Genomic DNA, 23,236 nt, shown 5'->3' with positions numbered 1-23,236 from the left:
CAATACAGCTACTAAAAAACATGGAAAACAGTAAAATACTCAACAAGAAATACACATGTCATTTATTAAAAGCCAGTGAAAAAAGGTGCGTTTTTAGGAGTGATTTAAAAACAGGTAAATCTCTAACGGCGACTGGTTCCACAGCCGAGGGGCAGAAACGGAAAACGCACAGCCCCCACGAAGCTTAGGTTTAGTTTTTATACATTATACATCTAATGTTACAGTGAACTCACAGGTAACTTTGTATTTGTTATTTTTTTAGTTTTATTGCCATGTAAGCTGTTTATGACATAGGCAAGGCATGTTTGTTTGTATACCAAAGTTCATACACAAAGTAATTCAAAGTGCTTTACAGAATAAGAAATGCATTAAAATCACAATAAAAACTAATCAAAACATAAATAATCATCATAAAATTAAAGATTAAAGAGAGAAGAGAAGAACCTTTTCCAGGGACTGAAGGTGGAAATGAGCAGTTTTTCTATAATCGCGCACACACATATGACAACTTTGTGTAGTTCAATATTTTAATGTGCATTTTCCCTGATAAATAAGCAACTAAACTAAACTAAACCTGGTATTTTAGAACCTTTTAACAGGCTCATCACTACAAGGTGTTAAAGACGTGAAAAAGAACTTGACTGTATACTAAACTATACAGTACACCATTGTTTCCTTGGGCAAGACACTGCACCCACACTGCCTATGCATGAAAATAGAGCTTTACATTGACAGTATATCTATCCTTCTCATTACTTCACTTGTTATTGTTCAGTTGTATTGTTAAGACACTTGACAGTCATTGTTTAGATGCTCTTGTGTACGGAGTGAATGATGAGGAGCAGTGAGGAGGATCCAGAGTGCGAGTTCAGCTCATAGGAAGTGTTCACACGGAGGCTGTGTGCTGCTTTACTGAATACAGCTCACACACTGAGGTCACCAGTGATGTTCGTGTGAAGGAGATCTGTTGTTCTCTGCACCAAGTACCAACCATCCAACAGCAGCACGTGACTGTCTCCCACACAATGACACACTGAGGTGAAATGTGTGGTCAGTGTCATCAACTAGTCCTTTTATGCACTTCAATTCAGGTAACAACTGCTGACTAAATCTTACACTTAGATTTAGACAAACTTTATTGATCCACAAGGGAAGTTATTTGGACACAGTAGCTCACAGCATTTTATAGTAACAAAGAGAAATTGTGTAATAAATTCTAAATAAGTAACAGAAATAGCAAGAGACTCATGTCAAATAAGGCATAATTTATAAATGTATACAACAACAGCAACAAAATAAAATACAAAAACAAGTAATAATAATAAAAATATATCTCAGCTATATACAAGAGCAAAAATTACATGATTAACAGGACATAGGATTATCTGTTTCATAAGGGTGAGCTGTTGTACAGTTGTAGGGAGTATTATCTGTTAGCTCACAGTTCAATATTTATTGCAATATTTTGTGGAGACTACAAAATTGTGAATATGCTGCTTTTTCCTTTTTTTTTTTTTACAGCCTTTAAAAGCCTTTGGTGCTGTTATAATTAGTGCTGTCATGCGATTAAAAAAATTGAGAGATTAATTAATTATGATCTGTAATTAATTAATCTAATTAATCTCATTTTAATCTCATCTAAAAATTGCTGAGAAAAGCTTCAATTTGAGGTATTTTCATTTAAATTTATTATTACATTATTGTGGCAGATCAAAAGACTGATATAGAACAAAAAAAGTGACTTTATAAAGTCATTTATTGTTTAACAAATCTCTCCAAATTGGCTGTTGAGCCCAAGTCTCCATGAATAAGAAACTGTTTGTTGTAAAGCAGCAAAGACGAGGAAATCTGAACATAATAACTTTTGTTTACTTAAAGACAATAAAAAGTCCAGTTTAACCTTAACCATATTAAAAATATTATTGATAGAGAAATGCTTTATATATGAGATCACTGGTTTTAGTCCTGGTTTAGACCTGCTTTAGTCCTACTTTAGTCCTACTTTAGTCTTAGTTTAGTCCTGGAATGGATTAATCCTGGTTTTAGTCCTGGTGTTAGTTCTGGTTTAGTCCTGGTTTAGACCTGGTTTTAGTTCTGGTTTTAGTTCTGGTTTTAGTTCTGGTTTAGTCCTGGTTTAGTCCTGGTTTAGACCTGGTTTTAGTTCTGGTTTTAGTTCTGGTTTAGTTCTGGTTTAGTCCTGGTTTAGACCTGGTTTAGTCCTGGTTTAGTCCTGGTTTAGTCCTGGTTTTAGTTCTGGTTTTAGTTCTGGTTTTAGTTCTGGTTTAGTTCTGGTTTAGTCCTGGTTTAGTCCTGGGTTTAGTCCTGGCTCTTCGACCTCGTCCATTGTGCCTGACGCCGCCAACGTTAACATGATGTTTACATCGCTCTTACTGCGCGCGTTTTGTGTGGGTTTCCGGCATTGAGTGGAATTACCGAAATAAAAAAATGTATAAATGTGTTTTTGTGTGTGTGTGTGTTGTTGTCCCAACAACACATAAAAACAGATTTTATAATAAAGCAACTCGCATACAGAAACACTAAAGTTAGACATTAAAAATTAGATTAACGCGATTAAAAAACATAACGCGCTAAATATGACTGTAATTAATTAATCGCAATTAACGCGATAATTTGACACCCCTAGTTATTATATGAAGAATTAAGGTATAAAACTGCTTAATGACAGTTATTTTTCATGTAGTCTGCACTGACAACTCTAAAGGATCATGGGATATGTAGTTCCGTCTGTTTTTTTTTTTAACTATTGCTGCACCAAGGCAAGTTTAATTGCCTTTTTTGTGTCTGTTTACATTCCGCCACTACATGAGCAGCTACACGGAAGGCTCGGCTCTTTAATGTTCACAAGGGAACTCATCCGTGATTAGGGTGGCAGTGTTTCCCGCAGCGCTTTATAGTTAGAACGGTCGCCTTGACAACAGTTGCCCCCCTCTGAACCACGTGAATCCTCGCAAAACTATGGTCGTCGCGCCACGGTCCTCGCTTTTGCTGGCACGGAATCTTCTCCCCCTCCATACCTGCGACCTCTGTACTCTGTACCACCGCAGAAAATATGGACAAGTTGGTTTTTCTGGCCAAAAATATGAAGATTGAGTAAAACTTCATGCTGGAACTGTTAGTGCGGTGCTTTACATTTTGAAAAGTTTTGTTTACTGTGGACAAGGAATTAATTTTTGTATAATATTTCATACATTTATTGCTTATCTGAGAATTTTTTATTGCATTTACTTTATTTTCCCATTTGTATAATGTTAAAACAAATGGTCGGTTTAATAAACACACAAACAACAAGTGTACTGTACCAAAAATGCACTGAACCGTGAACTTAAACCTGAGGTACATACCGAACTGTGATTATTGTGTACCGTTACACCCGTAGTAAGAGGATATATCAGTGCACCTTTAAATTTTTGTGACTGACTTGCTTTTATTTAGCTCATTGGCCCAGTATGTGTAATGTTCATTCCTTAGTCTATTCTTATTCTGTGTCTGCTTAAACTACTGCAGCCTCTTCTCCCCATACATTATGTTTAAGTGTGAGCTTGTATTGTCTTTATATCTATATCCACTGCTCTGGCATAAACAGCTCCTTTGTCTCCTCTGCATTACTGCATCATCAGCTACTGTGAAGTGCTGAGGGCCCATTGTGTGGACGATAGCTGGAGATACTGCTCTTATACTGCTCTACGTCTACATCCTCTTTACTCACGCTTTTAATGGGACTCTGTGTTCTGTTATCTTAATCTGAATGAGATAAAGATGAGGTTGGATTGTTTTTATGCTGTTTTACACTACACGGTGCGCTCTGAAATCCAAATAGGTAACTAGTTAAAGGTGCACTGTGTAACTTTTCCTGGTTGAGGGTGATATAGAGCAATAAAAACTAGTTAAATGATTCTTGTGAGCTTTTAGTCATCTTAGAATGACATCGCCTCCGCAAAATCGGCCTGGAGTTGTGTTTTGTTTCATTTGCACATGTTTGAGTAATCTTTTGTTATTAGTCCACATCTCCTAAACTCAAAATGTTCTGTTCCACCTTGTGTTTAGTAGAAATTGGAAATTCTAGGGCTCTAAAAATGCAGGATTTGTGTGTTAAACATGTGTGAATGAAACAAAACACAACTCAAGGTCTGTTTTTATGAAGAGACATTATAACATAGATCAGAAAATAGCGTATTATGTGCCCTTGAACCCTTCTAAGACCATTTTTTCTTAATTTTGCTATTAAAACTCCCCCTTTTACCTCCTAATGAAGTGTTATACATCCTTGTGTTCAGTACAACCTGTTATTTCACAATCTGCTGCTGTAGTTGTGTCTTATGGCTGTAATAAAAGCTATAGGACCAGAAATATAAATGAAAAATGGAAAATAAAATTCACACTCTTTCATACTAAAAACACACTTTTGTTTATTTAACTAGTCACTGCTGTTTGGTCGTGACATATGTAATGGATCAAATCATGTATGAAGAAGGGCAATAATGTCTTTTCCCTTGATAAAATTCACCAAACATTCTCTTTGTTTCGGCTTTAAATCATCTCGGGATTCGTTGCCAACACAGAATGTCTGTCTTCGTCTACATTCATCTCGACCGCTTTGTTTACTGTTGTGCTGTTCCACAAAAGGGACCCAGACAGGCCCATGAGTTTGACGTCATGGCTTCACAGCTCTTCACTGATTGGCCGATGCAGGGTCTACAACTTCCGGGGTTCTTGCAAACCGTCTAGTGTATTCTGATTCCTGACCTAGTTGCTGGAGAGAAATTAAATTGAGCAGAGGCACTAGGTGGCGCCTGCCTGGCTAACATGACCAAATTACAACAAGATTACAGATATTGCTCACGTGGATCCTTGGACTGGTTTAGAGGAGTTAAACTGACTGAAACATGCTGTACTGATGGCATTTGTGTGTTTGAACTTCCTGCAGCCTGAGCGGAGCCTGTGAGCCTCAGGTTTACACTGCACTGGGCTGGAGCAAACACTCATGTTATTGATGGAGTTTGGCTCTTCTGTGTGGACTTGTACTGGGCTGTTGTGTTTTACAGGCCTCCCCTGACGACCACAGACTAACGTGTGGGGAAAGGGACACAGACAACGGAATTTATATTTATACATGATACAGGAAGTGCTCCAGTGTGTTAAAACTCCATACACGTTCACTAGAATCATTTGAATCATTTCAGTCCTGGAATTGTTTATCTCTACGAAACAAAAGGTAAAAGGAGCTGTTAACTTGAAAACTCCTTCATGACTTGACAAAGAACAGAGCATTTTGAGCTTTAGAGATATAAACACACTAATAATAACGAATTACTAGGGATGTAACTATATCTAAATCTCACGGTACAATATTATCACGATACGCATCTCACGGCAGAGTCCTGCACGGGTTCATTTTTGGAGACCCACACCTACCCACACCTGCCCGCACCTGCGCAGTACAGCACTACACCTGCCCTTTAACCCAAAGCCCGCACCTGCCTGGACCTGTTAACATTCTACCCATTACCCGCCCGTGCCCATGACAAATCACACACAAATTAATAACATTCTAACTAAAGCATCCATCAGAATACGAATTGAAAAGTTTTTACTTCAAGAATTATAATCACAAAATAAGATGACACGGTTACGCTTTCTTCATTACGAATACGAATTCACAAACGCGACTCGACTGTCATCACTTCACAGGCTTTATTTACTGAGCAGAAGAAACATTGATCAAGATGCCGGACTTTTGCGCCGCACACACGCAAGGGACTGAATCAAGACTAACCCGGGACTAACCCAGGACTAACCTAAGACTGATTCCTGGACTGAACCAGGAGGACTAAACAAGGACTGAATTAGGACTAAAACAGGACTAAACCACAACTGAACCAGGGCTCACTGTCGGGATGGGCTTGGAGGTGCGTGTAGACCGTCAGGTGACCGCAGGAGATGGGATCGGCGTAGAACTCGGCGCCGCACGGATTCAAGCGCAGCCTTCACCAGATAGCGCTTTGCAGACACCCTGCTCCACGGGCTTAGGGTTCTTGCTCTCTTAAATCCAAGATTAGTCCTGGTTTAGACCTGGTTTAGTCCTGGTGAAGTTCTGTGGTAGTCCTGGTGTAATCCTGGTTTAGTCCTGATTTAGTCCTGACCCGCCCGTGTGTAATAACAACTCGCCTGCATACCTGTAAAATTCCAGAACATTAAAACCCATCCCAATATAATTGTTTAATTGTTATAATTGAGTTTAATTGTAGACGGGACACTTTTTTGCTTTTAAAATACCTTGACATCATTTTGGCGTGAATTATTGCCGTCATAATCCCAAGAATTCAAGTAAAAAACATAATTCTTCATGTTATTTGCACAAAATGAATCATGGGATATGTAGTTCCCGATGTTTATAAGCTGTTGCTACTATAAATCCATACATTTAAGCATACGAACTTGTAATTCGATATATTGTGACAGATATTATTGTGACACTTTTGACGATACGGCATCACGATATTTCAGTTGCTCAAACATGTGTGAATGAAACAAAACTCCAGGTATGTTTTTGATTAGTACAAACACTAACTTTGACCTACTTATAACTGTACCAAAGTAAACCATTGAACCAGTTTGCATTCATAAGACATAAAAACCAGATACATCACCTTTAAACTATCATATTGTTTTCAGTATATAATCCAGCTCTAATTAAGTAGCAGTAAATTCCAGCCTATCCCTGTCGACTCAGCCTCCTCCTCCTCTCCACACCGGCCCCTTGACCTGTGGCCCTGATAGAGGCTCTTATCAGTGCTTCCTGCCCTGCCTGTGTTCAGCCTGTATTATATGACCGTCATTACAAACTGAACAGCTGAAAGGCCCACTGTTTAACCTGTCAGTGACACGGCGGTGTAAAAGTCTGCGGCGTAAACGTCTGGTATAAAAGCAGGTGAGTCTGTCTAAGAATGCAGTACGAGGAAGTGTCATGCTTTTGTTGTGAAATAACATGTACTACAATGTGAGACGACACCATCTCGTATAACGTCGGTGCAAAGTCTAAACAGAATTGTGGTCATATTTGAGGTGTGTTGAAATTGTTTAAAGGGCCCATATTTTTATGATCTATGTTATAATGTTGTTTCCTCATCAAAAACGTAGCTGGAGTTTTGTTTTGTTTTGTTTCAGTCAGACATGTTTAACACACAAACCCTGCAGATTTAGGATGAGTTCTTTTCACAAACAAATAAGATCTTCACTCTCTTTGACGCCCTGATGAAGACCGCGTAGGTAGAAATGAAAACACACTCATAATAACCGATTACTAGGGATGTAACGATATCCAAATCTTACAGTACAATATTTATTGCGATATTTTGGAGAGACTCTGCATATTTAGGATGAGGTCTTTTCTCACAGAAAACGGAAAACACTCAATCCCAGCGCTTTTCGACTTATAAGATCTTCACTTTCTTTGACACGCTGATGAAGACCACACAGGTAGAAATGAAAACACACTAACAATAACCGATTACTAAGGATGTAACGATATCCAAATCTCACAGTACAATATTTTGGCGAGGCTGTTAAACTCTGCATATTTAAGATGAGCTTTTTTCTCAAACAGAAAACACTCAATGCCAACAGTTTTCGACCCATGAGGACTTCACTCTCTTTTAAGCCCTGATGAAGACTGCATAAGTAGAAATGAAAACAATAAAGAACCTATATTTTGGTAATCAGTGTGCCTCAGACACTTTATTCAAGTCCTGTGTGGCATATTGTGCTTCGACAGTAAGAGGCTGTTTTATGATTGTTTTTTAATACCTGGAGTTGTGTTTTGTTTCAGTCACACATGTTTAACACACAAACTCTGCATATTTAGGATGAGTTCTTTTCTCAAACAGAAAACACTCAATGCCAACGCTTTTCAACCTATAGGATCTTCACTTTCTTTGACGCCCTGATGAAGACCAAATAGATAGAAATGAAAACACACAAATAATAACCGATTACTAGGGATGTAATGATATCCAAACCTCACGGTACAATATTATCACGATATGTATCTCATGGTACGATATTTATTGCTATATTTTGAAGAGGCTAATGAACCCTGAATGTTTGGTATGAGATATTTTCTCAAACAGAAAACACTCAATGCCAACGCGTTTTGATCCATGTGGCTTTCACTCTCTTTGAAGCCCTGATGAAGACCACATAGGTAGAAATGAAAACAATAAAGGACCTCAGACACTTTATTCAAGTTCAGTGTGACACATATTGTACTTTGACAGTAAGAGGCTGTTTTATGATTGTATTTTAACACCTGGAGTTGTGTTTTGTTTCATTCACACATGTTTAACACACAAACTCTGCATATTTAGGATGAGTTCTTTTCTCAAACAGAAAACACTCAGCGCCAACGCTTTTCAACCTGTAAGATCTTCACTTTCTTTGACGCGCTGAATGAACCCTGAATGTTTGGTATGAGATATTTTCTCAAACAGAAAACACTCAATGCCAACTCGTTTTGATCCATGTGGCTTTCACTCTCTTTGAAGCCCTGAGGAAGACCGCATAGGTAGAAATGTAGGGTATGGTACAGTATAGGTAGAAATGAAAACAATAAAGGACCTCAGACACTTTATTCAAGTCCTTTGTGACACATATTGTGCTTTGACAGTAAGAGGCTGTTTTATGATTGTATGTGTGAGTAATCCTGCTTTATTAGTCTGTCTACATCTCCAAATCTCCAAATCTTTTCTTCCACCTTGTCATGTCATAAAGCAATATATTTCAAGTTATTTTACCTTTTCCCATTTGTTCTGTAGAGTTTGGCAATTCCAGCGCTGATATTATCCAAGTGATTCTAGTGAACGGTTTATGGAGTTTAAAAATACAGTGGAGCGCTTATGGTTTCCGGGTTGAGTTTCTGGTTCCTGTTTTCTGCAATAAATATTGTACCTTGAGGTTCATACCGTGACGATATCATATTGTGAGACTTGGTATCGTTACACCCCTAATGAGATTCATATCGTGATGATATCGTACCGATTTGGATATCGTTACATCCCTAGAAAATAGCGTAATATGGACCAGGGGTGTCAAACTCAAATTCACAGAGGGTCAAAATTAAAAACTGGGACTAAGTCGTGGGCCAAACTAAATATTTATTGAAAAATTTCAACAAAATCTGCACGTTTCTCTTCTTTCGATATCTGTAATGTTAAAACTTTTCTTATTAAAATTAATTAGTTTATTAACAGTTTGCTTAAACATTGAATCTAGAACAAGCAGAATATAAAATAATAACAAAATCTTTTAATAAATAATGACATTATCTCTGAAGCAAGCGGGCCAGCTCTAATACATATTTGATTTGATCTCGTGGGCCAAATATAATTATATCGAGGGACAGTTTGACATGTTTGATATAGACCCATTAATTTGTTATATTTTTCCGTGCTATTTGACCCAAGCCGTTTAGGATTCACAGGTCTACAATGTGACTGGTTTAGTTTTTAATTGAAGTTTTGACACATCATTGGAATATCACATGTTAATAATCACGCTCTAAACATGCGACACATGATTTCAAACATGTCTTTTCTTATTATAATAAAGCAATAAACGCAACTGCCTGCTCCTACATCTGTCTGTGTACCTTAAGGGCCAGTCCTCGTCCGCAGGCCTTATCAGCTGTAGACATTAATTAGTGTGATTACTCTTATTACTGTCAGTGAGTGGCCGCTATACCCCGATGTGCCCGCGCTCCACACGCCCTCCGCCATGTTTGTCTCCGCGATAAGTTTGTCCAAAGCTAATCGCCTCCATTAATCATATAACCCTAACGTGACACTGCACTGTTTACTGTTGCATTATGGGAGCATGTTATCTGCGCGGCAGCCAATGGAGGGTGCGGTAACACAAAAAGACTACGGCGAACGGCTCTATGACCTTTTAATGACCAATCCAGCGTGTTTTAACCACATCGGAAGTGTCTGGAGTGGACTCTGAGGAAGTTCGTTATCAGTGCATTGTTGGGAACTCGAGCCTGGTTTTCTCTAGTTAGTAAGAAAGTAAGAAGTAAAGGATAGTTGGAGTTATTAAAGTGTTTTACTGGCGATATAAAACCTCTTAAAACTACTGCACGGTACTCATTAACTCACTCACGTCGGGTGGGTATTGTTAAATCGAATTTCTGGAGTTTCCACGATGTTTTTTATAACGTTCCTTCGTCGAAAATATGTCTGAAGTGGTTTCATATGCCATCCATGCATGTTTGAGTAATTTAGTGATCTTTCCTGGGTCCTATTCAAACCCTCTTTAGAATAAACTGTAAGATAAAGATGTAATGTGTTAGCAGTTAATACCCCATCGAAGTAAAATACCTCCTAAGGATTTATTTATACTGCTACTTTTATTAATACTACTTATTTGTCGGGTATTTTATTGGTACTTTTCCAGCAAAAACAATTATAATATTTTTTTACAGTAATTAATTTCAGTCCTGGTCCTCGGTCTCAGTCCTGGTCCTGCTCTCAGTCCTGGTCCCGCTCTCAGTCCTGGTCTCGGTCTCAGTTCTGGTCCTGGTCCTGGTCGCGGTCTCAGTCCCGGTCTCAGTCCCGGTCTCAGTCCTGGTTTAGTCCTGGTTTAGACCTGGTTTAGACCCGGTTTAGACCTGGTTTAGTCCTGGTTTAGACCCGGTTTAGTCCTGGTTTAGACCTAGTTTAGACCCGGTTTAGTCCTGGTTTAGACCTGGTTTAGACCCGGTTTAGACCTGGTTTAGACCTGGTTTAGACCCGGTTTAGACCTGGTTTAGTCCTGGTTTAGACCTGGTTTAGTCCTGGTTTAGACCCGGTTTAGTCCTGGTTTAGACCTAGTTTAGACCCGGTTTAGACCTGGTTTAGTCCTGGTTTAGACCTGGTTTAGACCCGGTTTAGACCTGGTTTAGACCTGGTTTAGACCCGGTTTAGACCTGGTTTAGTCCTGGTTTAGACCTGGTTTAGACCCGGTTTAGACCTGGTTTAGACCCGGTTTAGACCTGGTTTAGTCCTGGTTTAGACCTGGTTTAGACCCGGTTTAGACCTGGTTTAGTCCTGGTTTAGACCCGGTTTAGTCCTGGTTTAGACCTAGTTTAGACCCGGTTTAGACCTGGTTTAGTACTGTTTTAGTTCTGGTTCAGTCATAAAAAAACACAAAATCAAAAACTGAAAAAAATAATCTGTATTCTTAGGCCTGACCTATTTTTACTATACAAATAAAATATGCTTATTATTTTTATTAACCAACTTATTGTCTAATTGAAACTTGAAACTTGCTTTAGGTTAGATCAGAAGTCTTCGAACTTTTTCCTCCTGTGAGATACTTTTTGTAAAACGAAAATGTCAGCGAGTTACTCATTTTAGCGGTCGCCAGAAATGATAAGAAACTATAAGAGCCATGGCAAGTCGTAGATGGAGTGCAGTTAGATGTCTATAAAACATAACCCATTATCCAGTTATCAGTAAACAAATATAGGCATCCAATTTTTTCATTTATGTCTTTATTTATTTCTTTTGTAGAGTATAAAAGTACATCAACAGTGTCAAAACATCAAACTTACAAGAATTGAATGAGAAGGAGCAGAAAGAAGAGTAATATTAGGTTATCTGCCCCCCTAATTATACATTTACAATGGAAATAGGCATTTAATCAGTCAAATTTGAGTTATTCAGCGCAATATGTATTATTCAGAAATGGGTGGAGATCTACCAGTACCTCCAGAGCTACAGGTTGGAGAAAAAAAATAAAGAAAATGAAAAAAACAACTATTTTCTTCATTATTTGTCTCCAAAACCAAAATGAAAAAATGGATAACAAATAGTTTTCAGTTTTCGATTTTGTGTTTAAATGAATATTGGAAAAAATGGATAACGGTTTCTGTTTCCGTGACTTAAACTGCGATGCCGGACTTTTGAGCCACATGCGGACTGAGCCAGGACTAAACAAGGACTAAACAAGGACTTAACCAGGACTAAACCAGAATTGAATGAGGACTAAACCAGGTCTAAACTATATCTAACTAGTATATATCTAACTAGTTCTGGTCCTGGTCCTGGTCTCAGTCCTGGCCTTGTCCCTATCTCATTCCTGGTCTGGTCCCGCTCTCAGTCCTGGTCCCGCTCTCAGTCCTGGTCTCGGTCTCAGTTCTGGTCCTGGTCCTGGTCGCGGTCTCAGTCCCGGTCTCAGTCCTCTCAGGGTTTAGTCCTGGTTTAGTCCTGGTTTAGACCTAGTATAGTCCTGGTTTAGACCTGGTTTAGTCCTTTAGACCCTGGTTTAGTCCTGGTTTAGACCTGGTTTAGACCCGGTTTAGACCTGGTTTAGTCCTGGTTTAGACCCGGTTTAGTCCTGGTTTAGACCTAGTTTAGACCCGGTTTAGACCTGGTTTAGTACTGTTTTAGTCATAAAAAAACACAAAATCAAAAACTGAAAAAAATAATCATTATCCATTTTTTTCATTTTCGTTTTGGAGACAAAAAATGAAGAAAATAGTTGTTTTTTCATTTTCTTATTTTTGGTTTTATTTTGAAAAATTAATGAACCAATAATACACGGATTATGATGGTTTGAGATAACACACAAATTAATTTAAGCCACAGTCCGATAAATACAAAAGAAATCTCCACAACAGTACACATTCCTTTTAATTCTAATGAAGAGCGTGAGATAAAAACACATTTGGTGGAGTAAGATCTGATGAAGTTTGTCAGTCCATTGTCAGTGGGACCAAACCTGATTGTGTCTCCATCTCTTTAGCACCAAAATGGCCTCTGGTGCTTGTGTGAGTCAATAAAGCCATAGAGAGTGCAGCTGAGTGGAGCTTTGTCGGGTGTTTAGTGGTGCGCTCCGTCCCTCAGGAAGCGGCCGCGTTTGGGCCACCCTGAAGTCACAATCCCCTTTGAAGGTTTGCTCTGTTCCAGCCTCTTTCAGCCTGATCGCGGCTCATCTCCAGAGCTGCTGCTGCTGCCGCTGATGCCGCTGATGCCGCTGTATCCCATCCCATTCTCTAGCCCCTCTTTTATCCCGGATCACTCCCTTTAGCTTAGCGATTACCATACCAAAACAGCCGTGCATTTCCCCCGTGGTTTAAAGGCTATTAATGCTAATTGGAGGCAGGGCTCTTCTCTGAGTCGGCCACAGCAGGTCAGTTTGTTCACCTGGTGGGGGGGCGCTGAGTGGGGGGCGGTGTCACACTCAAGTTCTGACCCTGTGGACAGATGTGGAGATGATGTGGAGATGTTTGCAGTCACACTATCAGCAAAAAATAATTAACAAATCCAAAATGCTTGCGATGTTTTATACACTTAAAGGTGCATTGTGTAACTTTGTCTGGTGGAGCTTCTGTCAAATGTTTTTGTTCATGATGTTATTGCTTTGTCTGGAATGTTTCACAGTATGGCGTTAAAGCTTTCTGTTTTCATGAAGACCAAACCAGACCAAGTTACAGGTCAGGTTTGTGGAGAGGTGCCCCCGCTCACAGTCAGAATGCCTGTTTCTCCAACCCAAATAAAACCACAGGTAATTTAATAAATGTAAGGGTTAATGTTTAATGTGTTATTGTGGAACATTCCAGGGAGAGCAATAACATATCCACTGAAACAAGAAGGTGACAGACCCCCAACCAAAAGGTTACGCAGTGCACCTTTAAAGGAACTGTACATAAGATTAAATTCCATAAACATGACTTGTGTCCATGACCTGTGTCCACAGATATGAGGTTAAACGTGTTCAAATCAAGTACAACGCTACTGATGATAATTGTAATGCTGATTTATTCTTAATTACAAAAACACTGGACATGATGGCCATGCTGTTTGTTATAATTTGATGTTTTGTTTATTCAATCAGAAACCATAATGAGCCTCACGAGTCTCTCATTTTTGTTGCCAGTTTCATTGTTGAAATCTAGTTGGTTTAAACCTAAAATATCTTTCTCTGATCTGAATGGTGACTACCTAAACGCCAGCATCTGCAGCCAAGCATGAATAGGTGCTAGTGCAGCCTCTGCAGCAACTTGTATGTGTCCTTTATGCATGTTAAGGCACTGGCAACCCAGGTTCAGTCGACTTTGTTGTAATATGCAGGGTGTCCCAAATTTTTTGCATAATTTTAAAAGCAGTTATCTTGAAAACAATTTAGGTGTTGAACATCATAAGTTTATTATGGGACTTTGTCAGTTGGTGAAGTTGTTGTCTGACTTTTTTATTTAACCAATCGCTGCTATTTGGTCGTGACGTATGTAATGCACCAAATCCCGTAGGAAGAAGGGCAATAACTTCTTTCCCCTTGATAAAATTCACTAAACATTTTCTTTGTTCCGGCTTTAAATCCTCGATCTCAGGAATCGTTGCCAACACAGAATGTCTGTCTTCGTCTACATCCATCTCGACCGTTTTGTTTACTATTGTGTTCCCACAAAAGGGACCCAGACAGAAGCTTGAGTTTGACGTCATGCCTTCACAGCTTTTCACTGATTGGCCGGTGTGCGGTCTACAACTTCTGGTGTTTTTGCAAATCGTCTAGTGTATTCTGATTCCTGTCCTAGTCGCTGGAGAGAAATGAAGTTGAGAGGAGGCACTAGGTGGCGTCGGCCTGAATAACGCTGCACAGTCTTGAGTGACTGTGTGAGCAGATTCCAAAATGCAAAATGACTCCTGAACGGTTTGGCTCAACCTGAAAACAGAATAAGAATATGTGAAAATATGTCAAATGTTTTGGGACACCCTGTATATTTTGGCAATAAAAACACATGTAATTTAATAAGTGCAAGATGGATAAGTTTAATTCCATACTGTTTGGAAATGCAAGCAAACATATCCATGGAGACAGACTGCATATCCTCCACAGTGCACCTTTAAATCAATAAAAAGCGCTTTTATTATTTCTGTTAATGGCAGAAGACACTGGCCTCTCCTCTGTATCTGAATCATGCCCCGTATTAGCAAGTTCGCATCTTTCCGTATCTAAAACTCTTAATAAAACATGACAAACAAAATGGCCATTAACTGATTCCACAGTCTCCAGTCTTCTCCTGTGATGAATTATAATCCCGCGCTGGTCTTTATTTCCCCATTATCTCCCGCGGGCTGTATCCGAGCTCCTGGCTGTTCCACTACACTTAGCAGCGGCCGCACTCAAGGAGCAAATTGGATTGGTGTTACACTGTGTAAGCCTGATGTTATGGCCCAGACAAACAAATGGGAAAGCTGAGATACCGTTTGGCCAAATTGAATTCTCAACAATGTAAATCTCTATCTGAAGCACGCCTCGATGCCTAATATGGCTCCATTGTTCCCAGACAGTGGCTCTGCAGTGGATAATGTGTTTTTAATAGCGAGACTGGGTTTTATCCTTCTTGAATTGTTTGTTTTTGTTGGTTTATATCGGAATGCTCATTAGCTTCTGGTTGCTCGTCTGGAATACAAATCAAAAATCTGACCGTAAATGTACTGTATGACTAGATTAAATTCACATTATATGATGTAATGATACTAATTAGTAGGGATGTAATGATATCCAAGTCTGATGATACGATATTTATGAACCTCACGGTACGATATTTATTGCGATATTGTAGGAGAACTCACGATACGGTGGGGAAACTCACGATTAGAGATGCAACAATATCTAAATATCACTGTACAATATTTTTACGATATACATCTCACGGTACGATATTTATTGCGATATTTGGAGGCTAACAAAACTTTTAATATGTAACTTTTTCCTCTTAAAATGCCTTGACAAGACTTAATCCAAAGAACTAAGACTCAAAAGTGCTTAGAACTGTTATTTCTTCTTGTAGTCTGCACTGAAATGGAACAAAGGATCATGGTCTATGTAGTTCCCTCTGTTTTTTGTTTTTTTTTTAGCTATTGTTGCACCATAACCCTTAATTTAAACTAAGAGACTTGTATTTCGATGTATTGTGATTAGGGATGGGCATGATTAATCGATTAATCGATAATTGATCATTAAGAATTTCATCGATTACGTTCATTTTAATCAACAAACCGAATGTAGGTTGCTGTGTGTAGCGTGACCAAACAGGTCTGTACATGTGTCTCTCTGCACTCAGAAGGAGCGAGACACAAACAGTCGGTCAGTCTGCAGCGTACTGAAGTGCATATGTGTATTTAACGATGATTTGTACAAGAAATTCCACGCTTTCCGTTGCGTTCGGGACAAGTGTGAGTCCATGTGCACAGTGTATAAAGCAGGAACATATGTTTCGGTGTCCAGTGGGAAAAAGTTTTGTCAGGTGAGAGTCGCTCAATGTCGATGACGAGGCCCCGCCCCCTCCCCCCGTACGGTGTCCTGGTTTTGAATCACACTAACCTGTATTCCACTGAGTCATGTCTTTTAATCCGACAGAAATTGACCACATCAGCGACACAAGAGCTGTAGTTTTATCTTCGCTTAGTTTATGCAAATTAGTGATGCAGTTTTAAGTTTTGTTTCTGTGAGAGTTGAGCAAAACTGAATTAAACACATTATAATGTCAAACGGGCTGATGTGGCTCTAGAGTCGTTACGGTTTATATGTCGTAAAGTTGAATTTATTTATGCAGATTAGTAGTGCAGATAGTAATAATAATGATGATCATTTTAATATAAACGTTAATGATTAATCGATAATCGATCGTTAATTCTTCCGACGATCGATTAAGAAAATTTCATCGAATGCCCATCCCTAATTGTGATGGTCCACGATATTATTGTAAGAACTCTGATGATACGATATCACGATGTTTCAGTTATTGTTACATCCCTCCTAACTGGAGGTGCGTAGATTCAAATACTGATTTAACTGTGTAAATGTTGTTTTGAAAATGTGGGGCGTTGTTACATCGCATGTTGGATATTGTTACATCTCTAATCGTGGGGCAGCAGTAGCTCAGTTGGTAGAGCGTTCGCCCACTGATCTGAAGGTTGGCGGTTCGAATCCAGTTCTCAACATAAACATCACAGGTTGAGCGGTCAGATCCACTGACCCACAGGTTGACTGGTGTGATTCCAGCTCCCACAGATGAATGCTGTCGCTGTGTCCTTGGGCAAGACACTTAACCCACCTCGCCCACAGTGTCTGCGTACACTGGTGTATGAATGGGTGAGTGGTTCCTTGTTGTAAACCGCTTTGAGTGCCTTGAAGGTGGAAAAGCAGTAATATTGAGTTGAGTAGCCACATATTGTTGTTTCAAACTTCGAAATAAGGATATAAAGTGATAATTCTGTACTACCCATCCAACTGTTGTGTTTCGTTTAAAGTCCGGTGCGGTTTATTTGTGAAGAAAGTTCAAAAATAGACCATTTAATGACCGGAAAATACCTGTGAAAAGACAAATATTATGGAACTGAAGCCATTAGAAGTGACGTATGGAATCTGTTTCTGCTGCGTCCCAGTTGTTTCCCAATCCTCTCCACGGCCTGTGTTCAGTTGGCAGAGGAGCCCATCCCTGATTGAGCCATCCGAGTGTTGAATGAAAGATTAGCCCCACGCTGGTCTTTGTAATGAACCTGCTGTTTCTATGGAGAACGCAGTGATCTCCGTCTCATAGATCTTACTCATAAAGATGTCAATAGTGATTCTCCTTCATTTTGTTCATTAACTCTTAATAGCTTTCCCGTAGCTCCTTTTACTCTGCCATCATTTTAGTTTAATTAGAAAATCTTTGTAATCTCGCCTTGTAAATCTAATTTAGGAAGATTTACAAGACTGTTATAGTGTTGTCAGGCCGTGTGTAGTCTTTTATAACGTTCAAGATATGAGGTGTTCATTTGTAGTTACACTGTGTGCTCTACTGGAAAAACAAGAGAAGTTTTTAGACATTTATCTTTAATCCAATAAGCTGTAAATAGATCATATAATTTGTTCTGTTGCTAAGCGCTTCCCTTTCAACCACAGGGTCACAGGTTCAACTCTTACTCATGCGAAAAAAATGAACTGATCAGCTGTGGCTACTGACTTAGTCCTGATTTAGACCTGGTTTAGTCCTGGTTTAGTCATGGTTTAGTCCTGTTTTAGTCCTGATTGAGTCCTGTTTTAGTCCTGTTTAGTCCTGTTTTGGTCCTGGTTTTAGTCCTGTTTTAGTCCTGGTTTTAGTCCTGTTTTAGTCCTGATTCAGTCCTGTTTTAGTTCCAGTTTGTCCTGGTTTAGTCCTGGTTTCGGTCCTGTTTTAGTTCCGTTTAGTCCTGTTTTAGTCCTGGTTTAGTCCTGTTTTAGTCCTCCTGATTGAGTCCTGTTTTAGTCCTGATCAGTCCTGGATCAGTCCTGTTTCAGTCCTGTTTTAGTCCTGTTTTAGTCCTGTTTTGGTCCTGGTTTTAGTCCTGTTTTAGTCCTGGTTCAGTCCTGTTTTAGTTCCGGTTTAGTCCTGGTTTAGTCCTGGTTCGGTCCTGGTTTAGTCCTGTTTTAGTCCTGGTTTAGTCCTGTTTTTGTCCTCCTGATTGAGCCCTGTTTTAGTTCTGGTTTAGTCCTGGATCAGTCCTGTTTCAGTCCTGTTTTAGTCCTGTTTTAATCCTGTTTTGGTCCTGGTTTTAGTCCTGTTTTAGTCCTGGATCAGTCCTGTTTTAGTTCCGGTTTAGTCCTGGTTTAGTCCTGGTTCGGTCCTGTTTTAGTTCCGTTTTAGTCCTGGTTCAGTCCTGTTTTAGTCCTGTTTTAGTCATGGTTTAGTCTTGTTTTAGTCCTCCTGATTGAGTCCTGTTTTAGTCCTAGTTTAGTCCTGGATCAGTCCTGGTTTAGTCCTGGTTCAGTCCTGTTTTAGTTCCGGTTTAGTCCTGGTTCGGTCCTGTTTTAGTTCCGTTTTAGTCCTGGTTCAGTCCTTTTTTAGTCCTGTTTTAGTCATGGTTTAGTCTTGTTTTAGTCCTCCTGATTGAGTCCTGTTTTAGTCCTAGTTTAGTCCTGGATCAGTCCTGGTTTAGTCCTGGTTCAGTCCTGTTTTAGTTCGGCTGATAATGGGGAGAAAATTATTGTTACATTTCCATTAGGTTAAGATATATTTTTTGTTCTCTGCTTTTGACCCAGTGCCCAGGGACAATGGGTTTTGATATTGACCGGGAACACATCTGCAGATCTTGAGGTATTTTGAGGCCTCCACTCAATTTAATTTCTCTCCAGCGACTAGGTCAGGAATCAGAATACACTAGATGATTTGCAAGAACCTCGTAGTTGTAGACAGCGCACCGGCCAATCAGTGAAGAGCTGTGAAGCCACGACGTCAAACTCAAGCGCCTGTCTGTGTCCCTTTTGTGGTACAACACAACAGTAAACAAAGCGGTCGAGATGGATGTAGACGAAGACAGACATTCTGTGTTGGCAACGATTCCCGAGATCCAGGATTTAAAGCCAGAACAAAGAGAATGTTTGATGAATTTTATCAAGGGGAAAGACGTTATTGCTCTTATTCGTATGAGATTTGGTGCATTACATTCGTCACGACCAAATAGCAGCGATTGGTTAAATGAAAAAAGTACCCACCTACCGTCGAGCGAACGAATCCTAATGCTGCGAGGTCAGACGGTTTCCACAAAGTGAAACTGGCTGATGACTCAGGCTAATTGATTGTACATTGTAAATTCCTAAATATAGAACCTGATCATTTCTATTATTGACTAAACTCCAGACCATACTATATTACAATAAAAATAAGCAGTTGAACAATATAAATTTTACCTGCTCCCCATCAGTATTAAATAATATTGGTCTATGCTGCAATGCCATCTGAAACCTGTAGATTACACTGTACTTCACAATGAAATATACACAATATACACAGATGTTTATGCAGAATATATGGCTCTTTGCTGATTGGTCGGTGCATGGTCTGGCTAATCAATATTAATTTGGATTATCAAACCTATTCTTGAGTATCACAATTAAGTTTGGAATTTTAATATCATGACAATTACCTATTATGCATCAGGGATGTAACAATAAACAAAATATCATTGATATTTTATTGTCAAAGTTCTCACAATAATTGCTTGTTTTTAAAAATGATTATTATTGATATGTATTTAGAAGTATATTACCATTTTTATATTTTTTACTCTTTGTTAGTGTAATGTGATGTGTGAGCTACTGTGTCCAAGTAATCTTCCTTGTGGATCAATAAAGTTTGTCTAAGTCTAAAATCGTGGGCCGTCACATTATCGAATTACGTCTTTTTGTTTAAATGCATTGTTTTATAGTAGCGAAAGGTAATAAACATAGAGCACTACATATCCCATGATTCCTGTCTTGCAGACAATATGAAGAAATGTGTTTTTTACTTAAATTCTTGGGATTATGACAGTATTGATTTGCACCAAAGTCTTGTCAAGGTATTTTAAAACCAATAAGTGTCTCATCTACAATTCTATTTTCCAAAATATCGCAAAAAATATCGTACTGTGAGATTTGGATAACGTCACATCTCAATTATTCTTGAATTCAATCATATTTTAGTTGGTTGTGTGCGTTTTTGTGATCAAGAAACCTTTCCTGAAATGGTCTGATTTGTCTTGGGACTAAAGCAGTAAGTTAGTTGGTTGGTTTTTGCCGAGAGACCAATAAAGACGAGTATCTGGGATCTTTTATGGGCCACATTTTCACATCTCGTTCATTGCGGTTTCTCCAAGTACATGGATTTCCACTGTGCGTCTCACTCCTGCCAAATGCTCTATGCACCAAACAAAGGATTTGTCCAGATTTCTGTCAAGCTCCTGAGATTATATTGGTCATGAGTAAATATATTTGAAGTGAACTCAAATTTGCTCTTTTTGATCCCCCGCAGCTATCCGTACAGTGAAGACAGCAGCCAGGGCAAGCAGTACATGAACACCAGATGCCCCGCCTGGTGTGATCGAATCGTCATGTCTTTCTCCGCAAGAGACCTGGTTTCAAAGGTAATTTTTATTCAGACAAATGATCTTTACTCACCTCCTCACAGCTCAAATAAAAGACAAATATACTGACCACTGATACGTAAATTAAATAAAGCAGATATGATCTAATTCTCTAATTTCTGTATCTGATAGTGAGTGGAATTTCAATTGATAAAGGAGTTAGGACATTACGGAAGTGGACAAATTGTGAGAAGTTGGCAACTAGGTTAAAACTGCTGTTTTTATGTGTTCTTGGTCTGCAGTGATAGAGCAGTGCAGATATTGTATTTCACATTTGTTTTAGACCTGGTTCAGTCCTGGTGTAGACCTGGTTTAGACCTATTTTAGACTTGGTTTAGACCTGGTTCATTCTTGATTTAGAGCTGGTTTAGTTCTTGTCCAGTCCTGTTTTAGACATGGTTTAGACATGGGTTAGACCTGGGTTATTTCTGGTCCAGTCCTGGGTTAGATCTGGTTCAGTCCTGGTTTAGACCTTAGTTCTGGTTCAGTCCTGTTTTTGACCTGTTTTAGTTCTGGTCCAATCCTGTTTTAGACCTGGTATAGACCTGGTATAGACTTGGTATAGACTTGGGTTAGACCTGATTCAGTCCTGGTTTAGACCTGGTTTAGTTCTGGTCCAGTCCTGGGTTAGATCTGGTTCAGTCCTGGTTTAGACCTTAGTTCTGGTTCAGTCCTGTTTTAGACCTGTTTTAGTTCTGGTTCAGTCCTGGTTTTAGACCTGGTTTAGACCTGGTTTAGACCTGGTTTTAGACCTGGTTTAGACCTGGTTTAATCCTGGTTTAATCCTGGTTTAGACCTGGTTTAGTCCTGGTTTAATCCTGGTTTAGACCTGGTTTAGTTCTGGTCCAGTCGTGGGTTAGACCTGGTCTAGACCTGTTTTAGACCCTGTTTAGACCTGGTATAGACCTGGTTCAGACCTGGTCCATTCCTGTTTTATTTCTGGTCCAGTCCTGTTTTAGACCTCCTTTAGACCTTGTAATTGTGTTCCTGCTCAGCATTGATCATTATTCATCCCAAAATAATATAAATATAAATAAAGTTATCTATATTGTCAATTTCATAAACAAAACAGAAGTGCTACATGATACAAACAATTGTCCAAGTGACGGACAATGGTTAAAAAGTTAGTTTTGAATGAATTAATTCTGAATTCAGCATGTTGTCTTTGGGAACACTTCTTGGGCAGATTATCCAAAGTTATTATCAATATTTAGTTTTTAAATCTTATAAGGAGTACTTTATTCATCATGATACACACATCATTCTGAGCTAATCAAACTGTACATCCTCCACCTATTCATCAGTTTTAGAGTGATAAAAAAAGATCAGTGTATCTGTAGCATGTCGACTATAAACAGGAAACAGAATTCCACTATACAAGATCAATAAAATCAACTAACTGACTAATTGTAAACAGAAAACCCTGTGCAGACATCTGGAGATCACGCAAACTCCACATCAGTGTTGGGCAGTAACAGATTACATGTACTAGAGTTACATAATCAGAGTACAAATTATAAGTAACTGTATTCAGTTACAGTTACTGTTTCAGTGAGTGGTAATTGGATTACAGTTACTTTGTTGAAATAAATGGATTACACGGTGGTATTTTCCTGTTTTCACATTTTGGACTATTCCCCCTTTTTTTTTTTTTTCCCGATAATTCCACTCATTGCCGAACACTAAACCAGGTCTAAAACCAGTTCTAAACCTGGTCTAAACTAGGTCGAAACCAGGACTAAACCAGGACTAAACCAGGACTAAACTGGGACTAATCCAGGACTAAAGCAGGACTAAACTAGGACTAAAGCAGGATTAAAACCAGGTCTAAACCAGGACTAAAGCAGGATTAAAACCAGGACTAAACCAGGACTAAACCAGGACTAAACCAGGACTAAAGCAGGATTAAAACCAGGTCTAAACCAGGTCTAAACCAGGTCTAAACCAGGACTAAAGCAGGATTTAAGCAGGACTAAAAACCAGGTCTAAACCAGGACTAAAACCAGGACTAAAACCAGGTCTAAAACCAGGTCTAAAACCAGGTCCAAACCAGTTCTGAACCTGGTCTAAACTAGGTCCAAACCAGTTCTAAACCTGGTCTAAACCAGGACTAAAGCAGGACTAAAGCAGGACTAAGACCAGGACTAAAGCAGGACTAAAGCAGGACTAAAGCAGGACTAAAACCAGGTCTAAACCAGGACTAAACCAGGACTAAAACCAGATAAACCAGGTCTAAAACCAGGACTAAACCAGGACTCTAAACCAGGACTAAACCAAGACTAAACCAGGCCTAAAACTGGATTTAACAGGAC

At 39.1% G+C, this 23,236-nt stretch overlaps 1 protein-coding gene across 1 annotated transcript in view; it reads left to right on the top strand.

Moving 5' to 3' along the window:
* LOC110166333 (inositol polyphosphate-5-phosphatase A) overlaps positions 1 to 23,236 on the top strand; it is a 485,134-nt gene that overhangs the window by 442,102 nt on the left and 19,796 nt on the right. Inside the window, exon 13 of the mRNA XM_055162594.1 lies at positions 20,813 to 20,924. Coding sequence (XP_055018569.1) covers positions 20,813 to 20,924 — 112 coding nt within the window. The remainder of the gene's footprint in view (positions 1 to 20,812; positions 20,925 to 23,236) is intronic.

The sequence above is a fragment of the Boleophthalmus pectinirostris genome, unplaced genomic scaffold (genome assembly GCF_026225935.1).
Source record: "Boleophthalmus pectinirostris isolate CB_2022bp ecotype Guang Dong unplaced genomic scaffold, ASM2622593v1 HiC_scaffold_5, whole genome shotgun sequence".
Taxonomy (NCBI): domain Eukaryota; kingdom Metazoa; phylum Chordata; class Actinopteri; order Gobiiformes; family Gobiidae; genus Boleophthalmus; species Boleophthalmus pectinirostris.
The sequence above is the reverse complement of the archived record's forward strand: the minus strand, read 5'-3'. Positions and strand labels throughout refer to the sequence as shown.